Source organism: Microtus oregoni, unplaced genomic scaffold (assembly GCF_018167655.1).
Source record: "Microtus oregoni isolate MIOR12 unplaced genomic scaffold, Mior012 000037F_ref0000500, whole genome shotgun sequence".
NCBI classification, from domain to species: Eukaryota; Metazoa; Chordata; class Mammalia; order Rodentia; family Cricetidae; genus Microtus; species Microtus oregoni.
In genome coordinates, this window is record NW_024543096.1 from 19,408,776 (window position 1) to 19,426,299 (window position 17,524).

The 17,524-nt window shown below is 40.4% G+C and overlaps 1 protein-coding gene across 9 annotated transcripts in view; it reads right to left on the bottom strand.

The window, feature by feature from the left end:
• Positions 1 to 13,371: 13,371 nt before the first annotated feature.
• Positions 13,372 to 17,524, bottom strand: part of Scn3a (sodium voltage-gated channel alpha subunit 3) — a 107,788-nt gene continuing 103,635 nt past the window's right edge. For all 9 annotated transcript variants that reach the window (XM_041631660.1, XM_041631658.1, XM_041631656.1 and 6 more), the window contains one exon: positions 13,372 to 17,009. In XM_041631660.1, the coding sequence (XP_041487594.1) occupies positions 15,814 to 17,009 (1,196 nt within the window). In that variant the 3' untranslated portion in view covers positions 13,372 to 15,813. The remainder of the gene's footprint in view (positions 17,010 to 17,524) is intronic.

Consider the following 17,524-nt stretch of genomic DNA (forward strand, 5'->3'; position numbering starts at 1 on the left):
CTACAGTGTGGACCTCAGGGGCACAGGCATCAACACCAGTAATTGACAAATGGGATCACATGGAACTCAAACGCTCCTGGAAAGCAAAGGACATCATCATCTGAGTGAAGAGGTAACCTACAGATTGGGAACAAAGTATTCAACAGCTACACGTCTGACAGAGGCTTTTGTGTCGGGAATATGAAAAGAAAACATCAAGAAAATAAACAACCCAATTTAAAAAAGAAAAACTGGGGCACAGCACCAAACAGAGAGTTCTCAAAAGATGAAAGACAAAAGCCTGAGAAACAATATTTTAAATGTTCGACCTCCTTAGCCATCAGGGAAATACAACTTCAAATTACTTTGAGATTTCATCTTGCCCCAGTCAGAGTGGCTAGGGTCAAACAAAACAAAAATAAAACAAGGGCAGCAATTGCTGGTGTGGCTGTGGGAAAAAGGAAGCACAGCCCCTTCCATGCCGGGGGGGGGAGTGCAAAGTGGTACAGCTACTATAGAAGTCTGTGTGGTGCTTCCTTAAAAAGCTGGCAATAGATGTACTATACGAGCCAGCTATTCCCCCATTGGGCATATACTCTAAGGACTCTACGTCTTACTACAGGTATTTGTCCTGAGGGCTTTACCAGGGTCTGGTTTCTTGGGGAGAATAGAAGTGTTAAACTTGAGTCACCTCCAAGTAGTCACATAGAGAAAGGAAGCACCAATTGCATCCCCTCTAGTCACCCTATTCCCCCCAAGGGGGAAGATTGGAAAGTGAGGAGTACCCATGATGTTTACAGTCTAAGGGAATAGTCTCATAAAGGCTGTGACCTGATCCAGGGCCTGTATTGCTCCTCACCGTCTCCTGCTATGACTCATTCTGCATCACTAACGGCCTAAGGGTCATTTACTGTGGTCCAAATGCCTCTCACCCCTTCTCCTTGGGCCTTGTTATTTCATGACTGAAGGTCAGTTTAGCCAGTGTTCCTCATACTCAGCCAGTCGTGTCTGCCCTTCAACCAATACTTACAAGGTCTACTGAAAATTAAAACAACACAATAGAAAACCCAGTGCAAAGCACTGAAGAAACAGTCCAGCAGATATACAGAATGTGGGAATGCTTCTAGTCACTTTAGCTAAGGAGATTAGCTATGCTAGCAGCTTTATAGAACAAAAGAGACACACAAGAGGACAACAAGGGGAATGTAATCAGAGAAATGGGCATTTTGAAATAGAATAAAAGATACCAGGAAAAAAAGGCCCCGTGTGTAAAATAAAAGCATTTGGTGTGCTTATTGGTGGACTGTGTACGGCTGCAGACTTCATGAGTTGAGGACGATAAAAACTTGCAAAATTAAAAGAAAAAGACAAAAAATAAGAGAACTGAATGGTACTCTCCTACCTGAGAAACCCAAGCTTGTCAATCTTAAACACATCTCATTCTCTCTCCCCTTTAACACAAACTCTTAGATCTGTGTTAAAAGATTTTCTTAAGACAGCCCAACTTCACTGCACAAAAGTGGAGCAAATGGGCTGGGTGTGTGAAAGAAGCAAGAAAAGTGAAATAGACACAGGCAGTGAGAATCCTGTACGGGGATGCGAGAGGAATACGGAAGACATCTGAAACAATACACGGCTGGAAAAGTCTGTCATTTTAAAAGAACATGAAGCAAGCAACAATTGCAAATTACTAAACAAAACGTGGCAATCTGACATGTGTCTGGAAAATTCAAAGCTAGAGAGATGCTAAAATGGTCTGTGTCAAGAATAATAGCTAAGCTGACCACAGAGGGCTGTCAGAGCTACGGAGTTACCATGGATGCGTGGCATTTGCATCTCTCCAAAGGCTTAGAACATTAATGTTACCAGGGCTCTCAGGGTGCATGCTGGAGGCTAAGGCCATGCCATAGCCTCCTTCACTGTGACAAGTATACACTCCGTTGGGAGGGCAGTCTCTATATTTTCTGCTCATTTTTCTTCTGAACACTTAACTGGTCGCATATTTCCTTTTAAATTTTCTGGGGGTAAAAATTAAACTCTTCGTACGGTCAGAATAAAACAGTGATCCGGCAGCATTTCCTGTGTCTTCTCAAACAAGAAAGAAAGCCTTTTGTAATTAGCACCCCTGAATTTGTACTGATGGAGCTGCCCAGACTCCAATGTGGTGTGCACTCTCGGATTCACACAGAACTAGACGTCGTATCTGCCATGGCAACCTTGACTTGCTGAAATGTGACACCTCATCCAAGTGAGTCACGCTTCTGGTAACCACGACATGATTCTCTTCCCTGACCTCTGCAGCAATTGACTTGTGTGTGAGGAAAAGAGGGACTGTTTCACGAGCGTGTGGGTTGTAAACAGAACAAAGGGGTTATCTGCAATTCTCACTAAAAATAAATTGTAGTTAGCAACAGCATTCTCAGGAAGGCTTTGTTCCAGAGAGGCTTCAGATAAAAATTGGTTAGAAATTTCTCTAAAGATGAATTCAAGCATAATAAAAAAAAATTAACGCCTTTCCTGATATCGTTGCATATTTCACGATTTTTTTCCATAAAGCCCATTGACTGTAGACTTACTGTATGCCCTCATGCAATAATATGATTGTAACATTTCCTAAGATCTTGTTACAGAATATTAAGTGCCCCTCAAGGAATTAAATCCACTTTCCAGCCAGGAACTAGCGGTAACCCTGTGAGCGCACTCAGTCCAAGGTTAGAGCTGTACACACGAAACAGGGATTTGATATTTAGTTCTCCTGCTTAGTGAATACAGAACACAGTGTAAAAGAAAACACTACTGTGTTAACATTTGATAATAAGACCATGATGTAATATTGAGGTGTTTCCTTTGTTGATATAACCAGGAAGCCCCCCCTCCTTTTTTTACAGTTGGTATAAAAGATGTGTAGAATTTTTAAAGGAGAGAAGCATCTCTACAATGATTTCTCTAACGATCAGTGGGGCCACAGGACACTGAGTACATATGTGATTTCAGGCACGCTGGCTGTAGAAGACTGATTGGAGGTTAACTTCTGACTCTGGGCACGCTTCTTTATACATAGGTGTATGTGTGTGTGTGTATGTTGGTGGCCCATATGATACTCACGGTGAAAGTATGCACACCCACTCGGTGCATGGCGCATGCGGACTGATGTTTTGCTTCTCAGCAAATCTTAACGGTTTTTCAGGATTCCTCAATTTTCTCAAAAAACCTTGAAAACGGCCATGTGTTTGTTCTTACCTGTATTGCTGTGTGCTTAATTAGAAATTAAAACCCAGAAAAATGAAAGTATATGCACTTATTGATTTAACTTAACATAACATAACCACTAAATAGCAATACGGGTGACAATGTTTGTGTATCTGAATAAGACCTCACTTTCCACAGCAAAGAATATTAAGTAAGGGGAGCTGTTTTATGTTTCACATCATCTCTCAAATGCATGATTGAATAGGAAAAAGCTGCATCCTTGTACCTCCTTCTATCCCATCAATATATCGATTTGACTAAAGCTTATGAAGAACGGGGAGAAAATGGAGGAAAATTTTAATGGCTTTCCAGACACCTGTCAATACTGTTCTTTGAAGCTACTCTAAGATGTGCTAAGTGGAAATGCACTGGAAGCTTCTCCTACCATCAGACTTTGATGCCCCCATCTCATATATAACCTACTGAAAATTGTTTGCAAACTGTTCTTGAGGCAGTTTTCCTGGCCTTGAACTTACAGTCAGACTCAAACTAGTATTGACTGTGGATCTGCCTGCTTCAACTACCCACGTGCTGGGATTATAGATGCGTACCAGTTCCCCTGTCTTAGCTTTGCAATTTGAACGCTTCATAACCCACAGTCTTGTGTTCGTCAACTGAAAGACAGTGTCACTTACTTCTGTAGATTTTTCAGCAATAATGCTTTTTATTATGTAATACTAAATTCACCTTTGCCAGAGTAATCACTAAATTCATTAAAAAAAAAAAGTTGCCTGGGAAGCTGTCAAGCTCGTGGCAGCAAATAGGAGTATCTAAAATTTGTATTGTTTTGAAGCTTTGAATTTTATTATCAGTAAAAAAAAAAAATAGTGTCTTCTGTTTCCCTTGAAGTGACACCTTATTTCATTCAGTTAAAAAAAAAAAAAAAAACACAAAAACCCACCTGTCAAGTTCCAGTGTCTGAAGTCTGAATAAGCCCGCTTGTCTGTCTGTTCTTTCAAGTAAAGTTGTCTTCCATGGCAAATGTAGGTGGCTTATTTTGCAGCTCAGACACCAACGGTTTTTCTTCAGGTTGCATACGCAGCGAAAGGCTTTTCCTGTACTCGCCATTTGTTACACAGTCATTTCCGATTTCAAATGGGGGTAAAATCTTGAACAAATCAGTGGTCAAGTTCCTGAAACATTTTTTTTTCTTTTGTGGCTGAATCTGGCACAGTTTTAAATACAATAGGAATTAAAAATAAAATGTGACCTCACACAGGACTCACTGTGGAACTTGCTGTCATTGGCTTCACACACTGGGACATCTGCAGTTCTGCACACCAGCATTGAGTGTGGGATGTCAACAGCAATGAAGGCAAATAGTTGTGACTCTAGAGGTCCCCTGGAGAAGTGTTAAGGTCACTGAGTATCCAAGCTGCCACACCTAAGGGTTGCTGCTCACTGCTGTGCATCCACTGGAGGAACTGTAATCAACAGACCAAGGGCTTCTCACTCTTTCATCCCATCTCATACTCAGAAAGAAAGATGTGCAGTCAGATGCCGGGGACATAGTCACTGACTGTCGTTCTGACTCTTCTGCCTCATATCTACCTGCGGCGTGACAGGACAACAGACTGGAAGTGTCTTGAAAACCCTTCTTCCCTGTGGCCTGACCACTTGGCTACCTTGGACATTCTTCATGCACAGTGATCTTTGGATGGTTAATATTCAGGTAAAGAGACTTCTTTCCTCTGAGGTCACAGTAAAAATTCTTCAATATGTTCATCTGTTGAAATCTCTTGATTAGGGGAGTCAGAGAACACAAAAGCATTCCACAGGGAATATAGATTTACTCCTCATTGGGAGGAGTTGAAATAGCTTTTGACCATCTAACCTAACACACACGATGTAACCTAGAAGAGGCTCCTCCTTAGATTTCCCAGAATCCCAGAGTTCTTTGTTTTTTTGACTGTAAGGTAGAAATCATAGTAGATCTTACTTTTATCATTTTAAAAACCATTATTTTCTGAAAGTCATATATTAACCAATATTGCCTATGTTTTCATTTCAGTACATACTTCCAATTTTTTAAAAAATTTTGTTCATTTTTGTCTGTGTTTCCAAAAGCATGAGTGTGTGTGATGGGAGGCAAGGGGAGGAGAGAGAGAGAGAGTGGGGAGGGGGGAGAGAGGTTGTATGATGTGTATGTGTGAGAGAGTGTGCCATGGTGCATTTGTGGAGATTACAGGGTGCTGTGGAGTTTGTCCTCTCCTCCCACCTTTAGGGGAATTCTGGGAATCCAACTCAGGTCACCAGGATTTCAGGGCAAGGCCTGCTAAATCAGCCCACAGGCCCAGGGCACACTCCTCTAGAATTCTGCCAGCTTCAGAGTCTTTGAATCCATCTTCATTTGCTTGGCTCTCCTTTTTCTCTTCCAGTGACTTCGATGGAAAATTCAAAGTGCTACTAAGAGTGCTTCTTCCCACCCTGCTATTTAATAGGAAGTGTACTTCAACTCAGAAATTGCTAATGGGTCTGGATGTCATAGTCAGTCAGGACAGGATCCATAGACTCTGGCAGGGAATAATTCAAGGCTTACTATAGAGCAATGATAACCAACACAGACCGCTAACCTAAAAATAGAAGCTGTTGATAAAGTTAACCAGTTAACTGTTTAGCAATCCTATTCTTCCAACTCTGGCCTCAATAGGTGTGGTTGTGTGCTGGCTGGTTTTCAACTTGACATATGTTAAGATTCATTTGAGCCAGAGGAAACTCAGTTGAGAAAATGCCCCACTAGATTGGTCTGTGGAAAAGGCTGTGAGACGTTTCCTTGATTGATCATTGATATGGGAGTGCCTATCACACTGTAGGTGATGCCGCCCCTGGGATGCTGGTCCTGGATAGCATAAGAGAGCAACTTGAGCAAGTCATATGGAATGAGCCAGTCTCTGCATCAATTCCTGCCTGAAGTTCCTCGCCTGACTTCTCTGGAAGATGGACTATAAGCTATAAGATGAAACAAACTCTTTCCTCCCCAATGTATTCCATTAGCAAATGAACATGTTGCAACATGCTGAAGTAGAAAGATCTGGAAACCTCTGCACAGAGCCTGTTTCCAGCTGACAGGCCACAAGAAACCCATTTCCAATGATGAGTTCCAGGAAACAAGTTGAGGAGGATGGATCTTTTTTTTTTTTTTTGCTGAGAGGATGGATCTTTATAAATTGGTCTATGGTGCCCATCATTTTATTTTATGATGATTACTGTCCCTATCATGTACTGTCCAAAGCAGAGAACTTCTCTTGTTAAAAATGAATCAATCTTTCTTTCTTTCTTTCTTTCTTTCTTTCTTTCTTTCCTTCCTTTCTTCTTCTTTTCCTGCCTCCCTTCATCCCTCCCTTCCTCCTTTTCTCTCCTTTTAAAGAAGAATTGCAATCATATTACTTGGAATGGAGAATAAAGTAGAAGAATAGAACCCAATGACCCCAAAGTCATACTATACCAATGCAGAGAATAAATAAAATTGGAAATGTGCTGCCCTAAAATCTACTGCAATCTTGAAATCTATGGCAATTCACACATGCAAATAAGAATTATATCTGAAAATAATTTTGCATCTAGTATACACAAGAATGAATCCTAATTCCAGTGTTCAGAAGTGTATGACATTCTCTGTTTTCAAATTACTTAAAAATAGTATCTGAAGAAGCTGAATAAATTCTGCTCTTTTATCTCTCATGTGAAAACTACAAATTAAGAGATCATTGAATATTTAAAGTTAGACCAGAGTCTTGGAGTAAAATTTGAGAGTGGGAGAGAGGAAATATAAGCAAACCTATTGTGACTGGGGAAAGCCAAGCTTCCTGGAAGAGGCTCAGAGCAAGTAAGTCACTTGGAGAGGATGTTTGCTAACCTGTTGAACTGTCTGGAGGTTGTGTGGTGTGTTCGAGGTTGCCTGCTTTCATGGGCTCTCAAACGCGCTGGTAGGGGCTTTGGTGATAAAGCTGTCTTTGAGTCTGCTCCTGTAAATAAACCCCCATCAGTGTTCTATAAGTAGCTATAATAAAACTCCTTGGTTGACCATGTTAGTCATCGGTGATGTCTTTACTTTGGTCTATCATCAGTTCCCTAACTGGAGTTGGTAGATGGCTGTTCATGTCACCCCAGAAATAGTGTCACATGACAAATAAAATGTTGTATTTAGAGTTGAATGCGCCACAGTCTCTTATTCTTTGCATGTTGACCTAATGTGAGTGTTAATTGCCATCTCTGAAGAGAGAATGTGAGAGATGTGCCGGCCTATGGGAATAAAGTTAAGAATTATGGGGCAGTTTATCACCATGCCCAATACCAGTATACTAATGCATTAGGTTATCTCTTAGGGATTATGACCAATTAACCAGTTATTCTTGCTCAGTTAACAGTACCCTGTATGAATTCTGTCTTGTAGATCAGGCTTTAATCCCAGCTATGAAGTGGTTGATCACTTCTAAAGCATCCATGCTGTTATTTCACCAGTGGGCATATCTCGCCAAGCCAGTCCACAGTATTCACTAACTGGTGGTACTACTGGTACATTTTTTTTTCTCCTGGAACTGGTCACAGTCCTTTTCAATGCTATGAAAACTAGTCTGTAGAAATAACGCCTCCAGGTTGGTACTAGCTTTGAAATACCATTCAAGGACACTATTGGTAGTTTCAATAAAAATGGCCCCCAAAGCCTCATAAGAAGTGATGCTATTAGGTGGTTTGTCCTTGTTAGAGTAGGTGTGGCCTTGTTGGAAGAAGGGACTGGCCCACTCTCTCTCTTGCCTGTCAATCTGGATGCCAATCTTGGCTCCTTACCCAGCACCCTGTTTGCCTTCACGCTGTAATGCTTCCCACCATAATGATCATAGACTAATCTCTGAACCTGTAAACCTGCCCCCAATGAAATGCTTTCCTTTATAAGAGATGCTGTGGTCATAGTGTTTCTTCATAGCAATAGAAACCCTAACTAAGACAGACCTTCACTAGTCTCCCAACTCCAGTGGCTGCTCCAACTTAAACACACATCTCAAATATTTAAAGCTAATATCCACATGTGAAAGAGACCATGCGACATTTGTCTTCCTGACTCTGAGTTACCTCATTCAGGAGGATTATTTCTGCTTCTATCCATTTATTTGTGAGCCTTAAGGGAACATTAGCATTCAGAGACCATTTGGGCTGCCCTTCTGGTATAGGAGTTTCTGTTCTCTGTAGGTAGGCCTAATCAGGAGAAGACAGGGCCCTGTCTTGCTGTGGGTCACAGTTGATTGAATATTATATAAACTAACACACAATACTTTTATATAAAAGACTCCATAAGATATCCAGAAAAAGAATTTTGTGAATTTTCTTGTGGATTTTTAGTTTCAAGAGAAGTGGCTGTCCACAATCAATTAGTTTACATGGATATAATTGCTAGGTTGGAGCCTCCAGCTTGCCTCTGTCTGATCCTGAAAGCTACAATCCTCTCTCTCTCTCTCTCTCTCTCTCTCTCTCTCTCTCTCTCTCTCCAAACCCTGCCCTCTCAGAGAATCACCAACAAAGAAAAGGCACAGCTCTGTATTCCTGGTGACTCTTACAAAGTCCTCCCCTGTTGCCCCCAGCAGTCCAAGTCCCCCCCCACACACACCTATGCATTCCAACTTTTGACCATACGTGGGAGTAAACCCAGCTGGTGGTGGTCACATCATCACCCCTCACTTGCAGGCTATACAATCTCCCTGCTTTAGTTCGGGTGTGTGGCTTTTCTACTTCTCTGGCTTTGATCTCTGGGATTGGAGAACCTGCCTGGGAGTTGCTTTGCCCAAATAAACCTGTTGTTTTATTTTTTTCAGTTCAGTTCGATCTGATTTATTGCATCAGTAGAGAAATCTATTAATGGGTACAGAAAACTTATTAATACTTTTTGCTTTGTTATTTGTAGTGATCTAAATGGTTAGCAGACTATGGCCTTTATACTGGCTCGTATTTTTTCCTTTGAATTACTTTTCCAGATCTAGTTGAATCAATTTGTTTTACTTAGTAACATAAATAGGGCATATTTGAAAAAGGAGAGGTTTTTCTTTTTTTAATGTGGTATTTCATATTTCTATTTATGTTTTAATCATTCTCAAGTTTTGGTTTGTGCTTATCTTGCTGTATGCGTTACTGGGTTTATTGACTGGCAGATGCCAATAAATCCACTGATATGCAATTTTTCTTAAAGAGCTTAAACATCCCTTTTATAATGTCTTTTAAAAAATACTAACAACTATTGTTTTTTAATAGAGAGAGTAAATGATTTCAGATAGGTAGTAGCTTTTCCCTGGTTGAAGCCTCGAAGAAATAAATGACTTTTCTAAAGGTAGGACTTTGATCTATTTAAATATCAGCTGAGTACGTAGGTGGTTAAAGTTTTCTTCAGGTTCTTATGCCATTGTATGGGTATGTGTGTATGTATATGTATGTGTGCATGTATGTGTGAGTCTGTGCATGTGTGTGTGTGTGGCTGTGTGTATGTCCATATGCATTTGTGTGTGCATGTGTGTTTATATGTGTGTTTGTGTGTTCTTTTAATCTTCTCTTTCAGTGCACCAGATTAAAGCTCGATGGTCACTGCCAGCCCCAGAAAGGCTGACTGTTGTGTTCCCACGTGGCTCCCAAACCAGCCCGGCTGGTTTCAGCTCAGAGGGTAGAGGAGGAGGGCCCTCCTTGTCTCCTTGACAACCATGTGTCCTCTAGGGAAGCTGCTTGGAGTTCCACATTTTCGAAGAGCTCAGGAGAGGCCATTTTGGAGGAAATAAGACCTCAATTCCCTGCTTTTAAAGCAATTTGCAAAATTATGTACACTTTTACATAATGCTATGTGTTTTGACATAATTCTATTATCCCAAATCAATGCATATACCCTTTTCTCAGCAACAGGAAAGCTGTACTCCAGGGCTCTTTTTCTAGCATCTGGTGTGTATTTCCACACCCCTCCCCCTTCTGTGCTAAGTTTAACTGTGTTTCTGGTTCTCTAATGTACTGCGTTGATTCAAATATTAATGACCCTTAGAAAGCCAAATACTCCCTCTATCGTGCAGCATTGCTGTGATATAGCATGAATATTTAAAAGAAAAAAATGTGCCCATTTTTTTCTGCTTAAACAAAATTTTGCATACAATTTGAAATTACAGCACTAAAAACAAAGTCTGTTGCTGGGTGTGAACCCAGTAGTTGACAGACTGAAACAGGAGGATCACTGGGAGTCTGAGGCCAGTGTAGACTATCTACTAAGTTCCATCTGGGTTAGCCTGGGCTACAGAGTCAGACCCTGTGTCAATAAACAAAACTAACAAGAAAAATAAAATCAGATAAAGGTATGTTTTCTGTGGAGTCTAGTTACTGCCTCTCACCAGCTGAGGGCCAGAAATCCCAGCATAAAGCTCCCTCCTCCCCGCTGGCTAGCTCGCATGGCGCCAGCAGGTACCGTGAGGCCTGCTGGGAGAAATGACAGTCAACATTCTTCCAGTGGATCCTGTGTGCAATACCAAGACCTTCACCAGATGTGTTGGCCTATTGGTCCAAGGGAAGCAAGGCTGCTTGGGGTAACCAACTGCTTTCTGATTGGATGTGGGGCTTCATAGAGGTGAATTCACATCTGGTACCAGAAACCAGTGAGAACCTTGTAAATGAGGCGATCTTAGGCCCTAGGAGAGAAGTTACTGATGTTGATCTGCTAAAGGGACATGATGTACCGTCTAGTTGTCTTCTACAAATTTATGCCCACTTCACTAATACCAATCAGACAAACATTCAAATCTCCTAAACTTACTAAGCTAACTTGCTAGGAGGCTAATCAGCTGATTTACATTTGCCACACATTTTGAAATATATATATATATCCCAAGACAGGGTTTCTTTGTGTATCTCTGACTGTCCTGGAACTCACTCTACCAGGGTGCCAGGGTGGCCTTGAATTTACAGAGATCTGCCTGCCTTTGCCTCCCAAGTGCTGGAATTAAAGATGTGATCCACATTGCCCAGCTTACATACTTTTTTTTTTCCTTAAGATTCTGTTGGCAGAAGATAATTTTGCCTGGTTATGGCAGATAATGTGAGTGGGTTCACACAACTGTCATCCTATCGCTCACCATGCCTCTTGTTCTCCACAAAGGTCTCTTTGCTCTTTCCAGGTAACTGTGGTTATTTGGACTTTTAGTTCTATGTTAGGGGCATTGTCTGATAGCTGCCTCATGATTTTCAAGAGAGAAAACTAGAACTTTTATCTTAAGTCACCCCATATATTCCAAAGTATTTATTACCCACAAAAGCCTAACTCACTTCCATTCAAACAAGGAAACATGGCATGGTCTATATGAGGGCAGTTCTTGAAAAGTCTTTGACCTTTGCAAGGCATTTGACCTAACATATAACACATTTAAAACCGAGACCTGTACATTTGCAAAACTCACTACACTTTTGAAAATGTTGCTATGTCTAAAACACCAGGTGTTAATTGTGATGTTCAAGAGCTATACACATTTTTAGAGGTTTTTTCTACTTGAGTTATTGATTATTCAGGAAAATATTTGATTGCATAGTATACTTGTCTTCTTCTTCTTATGACTTACCAGATATTTTTCAGGCTGTCTTAGTTAGTTTTCATTGTCAACTTAACAGTCTAGAGTCACTTTAGAGAAAAAGGTTGATTGAGGACCTGCCTAGCCAAGATTAGTCTGTAGGCAGGTCAGTGGAATAGTGTTTTGAGTATTAATGGACTTAGGAGGGCTCAGTCCACTGTAGCCAGTACTCTTTCCTGCACAGGTAGCTGGGTTGATTAGAAAGTTAGCGAAACATAAGCCCATGACTGAAGAAACTCTGTGGTTTCTGCTTCCAGTTCCTGCTTGAGTTCCTACTCTTACTTCCCTCAGTGACTGACTGTGACCGATAAGGTCAAATAAAGCCTTCCCTGGATAATGGCCAAAAGCCAGAGAATGCTTTCTCCAATGCTCTTGGCTTTCTCACTGCTTCTCTGACTTCTGGGCCTGACTTTCTGTCTTCCCTGCTCTGTCTCTTTCCTCCAGCCACCATTTAGAATTACAGATTGCCCAATCCACTGTTTTCTTCTCAAACTTTGCTAAAACTGTCCTCCACCTCCCATGTACCCACGTAAGCCAAATGGGAAAGTGCGTTACTCTCTGGTAACATTGCATAGAAACAACAGCAAAAAACCCTTGATACAAGGTCACCGTACTTGAATAGAGGGAAAGCGTGAGGTGGAGTGGATTACACATTGAATTTGATGCCAAAAATGGAACTGAAGTCACGTGTCAGGGCTGCTGGCCCGGTTCATTTTATGCTTTCATAAAATGTCAGCATTGACGTCCTGTGCAGGTACCCTGAGTGGATGCCATGCACAGGAATGGTATTCCTTACATCCTGTTTAATAAAAGTGCCCGTAAGGCGCATCATTTTACAGAGTTCAGTATTTGAAAATCAGAATGCCCAACTTCCTGACACTCTTCCAAATCAAAAGGACAGCCATTCACACCAACATTCTTGGTTAATAAAGCTAAGTTTCCTTTATTTCATGGTCTTGTTGCTTCCGGGAGGAGGAATTTGGTTGCGTCACTGTTGTTTCTCAAACAAAATTTCAATATAAAAGTTTTCCTGGAAGGACTTTGTTATGCACAAAAGCAACCATTTTAAAAGTTTACAGAATTACATCCACACCTCAATGTTTGCATAACAACCTTTAGCTCAGAAGGCATCTTCTATAGGTGCTTTCTTTCCATATAAAGCCTTTGTAAATTAATTTGGAAGGTAGTGGTATTGATGTAATACATGTTAACTGACCGCTACAGAAGCCTACTTATTGCTTACACATCAAAAAGCTTCCAAAGACTTAGGATTTTGCAAATCAATCTTTGGCTCCTCTGGTATCGGTCAAGCCTGTAGATTGACTTGTGGAGAAAGAAGCCGATGAATCCCATCAGTGACCTCATGTCATTTATTCTGGGAAAATGAAAAATGTCTAGATCTGAGTCATCATAAAACACACTTGTTAAAACCTGAGTTTCCCACTGAGATAAAGGCTTGGTTAGGAGTTGACAAAAATGCAAGGGTCCTTGGGACAGCAACCTACATTCTTAATACCATTGATACTTTAGTGTCAGGAATACATTATACGTGGGAGTGCAGTAAGGAAATAAAGCCCACGAGTGGCATGTTAGTCACCAAGATATTGGGGCATGACACCATGTACATCCAGAGGTGTTGAGACTGGATTCCTGGCAAGTCAATAAATTAACTGAAATAGACAGCCACTGGTGAGGGGTGCTGCAAATACTGCTGAACCTGAAGGTTGGATCATGCGGGCTGGCCCTTCGATGAAGTAAACAGTTCACAAAACGGCTTTTAACTAGTCTTTATTTTGACAAACTTCTGGGTAGATCATGTAACAGGGTGTTACAAAACTCATGTGAACTTTTATGTGTACAAATGTCAAATCAAATACAGGTTTTCATTAGTTGTGTAAAATTTTACCTGCCAATAATAATTTAAAAAAAAAAACTCAGTTCAACAAATGAGATACAGTTAAAAAAATGAAATATTTATTCTTTTGGCTCAATAATGAAGTAGCTCACCATTCTTTTAGGAGTAGCAATTCCCTGCATGCAGTTCATCAGTATACTACAGTAAATAGTTTTGTAAAAGGGATGAACATTAAACTTTTGGCTTGTGCAAAAAAAAAAAAAAAGAAAAGAATTATATCATGTTAGATAATTGTACAACTTTGTCACTTTGTTCCTGGCTAAAAAGGACAGAGCCCATGTTATATCCATGATAGCTTTAGTGCAGCAGAATTTAAAAAAATAAGCCTAGTCTGCATATGCAAATACTACAAAAGTTGAGTTAAAAAAAAACAAACTTCCATGAGTGAAGGATTATCTGCAGGTAACCAGAGTCGGTAGAAAATGATCAGGGTTAGAGATTTTGACCAACATATCTCTTATTAGAATGGTAGAAAATATATTATAACAAAGAAATCCACAAAACCCATTGTCTAACTTTTATTTTAGGAAATTATCTGCTGAAAAGTCTTTTGGATGCAAAAGTTTGGAATTCTGATTAAAAATAAAAAGCAAAAGGATAAAGTAAAATAAATTGCCATGTCATCAACCTGAAAATAATTTTCTTATGTACAAATGCTGACAAAGAAAACTGATATATTTTACATTATTTATATTTAAACAAATTTTGGACTCTTTTTTTTTTTTTAGGAAACTATGAAGTATAGGTTTTAGTGAGAGGCCCTATACAGTGTGTTTCCTTGAAATCAATAAAGACACATTGTGATACTCAAGTTGATTTAACAATGCAAAAATAAAGGTGCTTTAAAATAATATCAATGAGATTTTCTTGACAGGTAGACAGAGAGCAGATTAAATTCATTCTACCACCAACATGTGACTCTTCTTACCAAAACGTGTGATAAATGGATTGATTAAAATAGAGCAGCTTAGGCAATATTAACATGCATTAGTGATAGCCTTCCAGCTATTTCTGTGTGATGAATGGTACAAGATACCTCCCTGTTTGAAGCTTACAAAAGACACACACACTGTGGTACATATTTGATTTAATAGAAGTTGTGTATTAGGCTATATATACGTTTATATATATATATATATCTGCCCAAACATGCACCACAGGATAAAATAACTATTTACATAACAGAGGGTATTTAATTGACACAAACTGTCAGTTTTGCTGAGAGTGGAAGATGGCAAAGAAATACTGCCACAGAAAGCGAAACAACTACTCTAAAGGGGTACTTTGGATAGATTTTTCTAGAACAGAAAGATTAGATAACTTTGTGTGGGGATGGGGTCATTTAACCAAACTTAAATATAGAACTCTGAAACTTAGAATACAATTTGCACTTATTGAAACAAAATATTTTGCATAAAAATAATCTTCCAAACATTAGGGGAGACTTTACAGGCACATAACTGCTCCAGTATAAACAAACATAAAAGAGTAAAATACTTGTAAGTTAACGCCATCCAGAAAGTAGAAGTATTTGAAACTGTTAACATTAGAATTAGTTTTGAGCAATAACTTTATCTCTCAGGCAAAATATTTTTTTTATGATTACTGGAGAAATCTGTGGACTTAAGAACACAGGCTTCTTATATATATATATATATATATATATATATTTCCCTTAACGTAAACGACACTTACAAAAATAGTGACATAGTGTTATGAACAGACTATGAATCAGGGACCAGGAAGATCCCCTGGGACAGATTTTGTAAAAATATGGCAAATGTGGATGTTAAAAATAGAGCGGATGGGAGCGATGTACTAGCGGTGTTTGGTGGTGATGTCATGGTCACTTTCACAAGGGAGTTCTCAGCAGTGTCAGCTGGTAGTGGGCGCAGCAACCTCTTGTCAATGTTGATACCCTGTCTCACAGAGTGGCGGCGACAGAGAGGCCACTGTCTGGTATAGGCACTGACCTTCAGTATTTGTTGAAACAGTCAGTTTGGCATGGACCTCTCCGTGGAGTCCAGTTGACACATACATGTTACCTTCAGAGGCTGTAAACAATTGATTACAAAGACATTTCTCTGTTTCTATTTACTTTTGATTTTCTCTGACCTCTTTCCCTTTGCTTTCTTTCTCTGGTTTGTCTTTCTCAAACTTTTCCTTGTCTGGCTTTGTCACACTATCATAGGAAGGAGGAGAGGTGGTGGAGGAACTTCCATCTGTCTTTTCTGGAGTGGAATTCCCATTTAATTTGTCAATCACCATATCTCCTTTTATAGGCAGGTCAATCCTCCCCTTGATTGTCTCTTTATCATATTTACTTGATATGTTTTTTAACCTTTGCTTTAAAAGATAGCATCTGTAGTTGCGCTGAATAATGGCAGCAGATACTTCCTCTTGTTTGCGTTTCAGAGTGGTGGTGATCGGTTCATAGGAGACTTTGGAGGGGTTGGAAGCCATGAACCGATCTTCCATCTGGATTCGAAGGGCATCCATCTCTCCACTCTCACCCAACACACGCTTTGTAAAAGCAAATAGGATGTCCAGGCAGTGGATGCGGTCTCCGCTCACCATGGGCAGATCCATGGCAATGAGCTGGACTTTGTTTGGCTTTGCGATGAGAAGGGGAGGATCCAGGGCAGCCGCAAAGTCAGAGAGCTTGCAGAACTCTATGAACTGAGTGGCATCGGGGTCGAACTTCTCCCAGACCTCATAGAACATCTCAAAGTCGTCCTCACTCAGGGGCTCTGCGCTTTCTTCTGTGGCGACGCTGAAGTTCTCCAGGATGACAGCGATGTACATGTTCACCACCACCAGGAAGGATATGATGATGTAGCTGACAAAAAAGAAGATCCCCACAGATGGGTTCCCACAGTCCCCCTTCACCGAGCTTCCAGGGTGAATAGCATCAGGGTCACAGTCGGGAGGCGCACTGTTGAGGATGGGGGCCAGCAGTCCATCCCAGCCCGCCGAGGTGGTGATTTGGAACAGGCAGATCATGCTGTTGCCGAAAGTCTCGAAGTTGAACATGTCGTCAATCCCAGCTTCCTTTTTAACGTAGGCAAAGTTGGACATCCCAAAGATGGCGTAGATGAACATGACCAGGAAAAGCAGGAGGCCAATGTTGAACAGCGCAGGAAGGGACATCATCAGAGCAAAGAGCAGGGTGCGGATGCCCTTGGCGCCTTTGATCAAGCGTAGGATTCGGCCGATCCTGGCCAGGCGGATGACTCGGAACAGGGTAGGGGATACAAAGTACTTCTCTATTAGCTCGGCCAGAAACATGCCTATGAAAAAGTACACAGAAGACAAATGAACAAAGAGTTTATCGATGTTTATATAAATGTTGTATGTATATGGCTCTTTTTTCGGGGGGAGGGGGCAGGGTTTCTCTGTGTAACCCTGTAACCCTGGCTATCTTGGAGCTCTCTCTGTAGACCAGGCTGGTGTCGAACTCAGAGATCCACCTGCCTGTGCTTCCCGGTGTGGAGATTAAAGGCGTGCACTACTACTGTCTGGCTTTTTGTGCATGTCTAATTTAAAAAATAACCTTACAAAAACTTGTCTTAACTAAACCTTTGAATCCACTCTAATATTGGCATTTAAAAATGATTTAGAGTTTTATTCAATAACTCTATAATACAACATTATGAAGCAATGCTGATATTTGTAAATTCCAAAATAATATAAAATATTAATATGGCAGCTTCTGGTTATACTTCCCAGTTACTATGCTTTACTGCTAAACATGAAATATGGCAATTAGAAATAAAGATTATTTCTAAAATGACTTAATTCATTG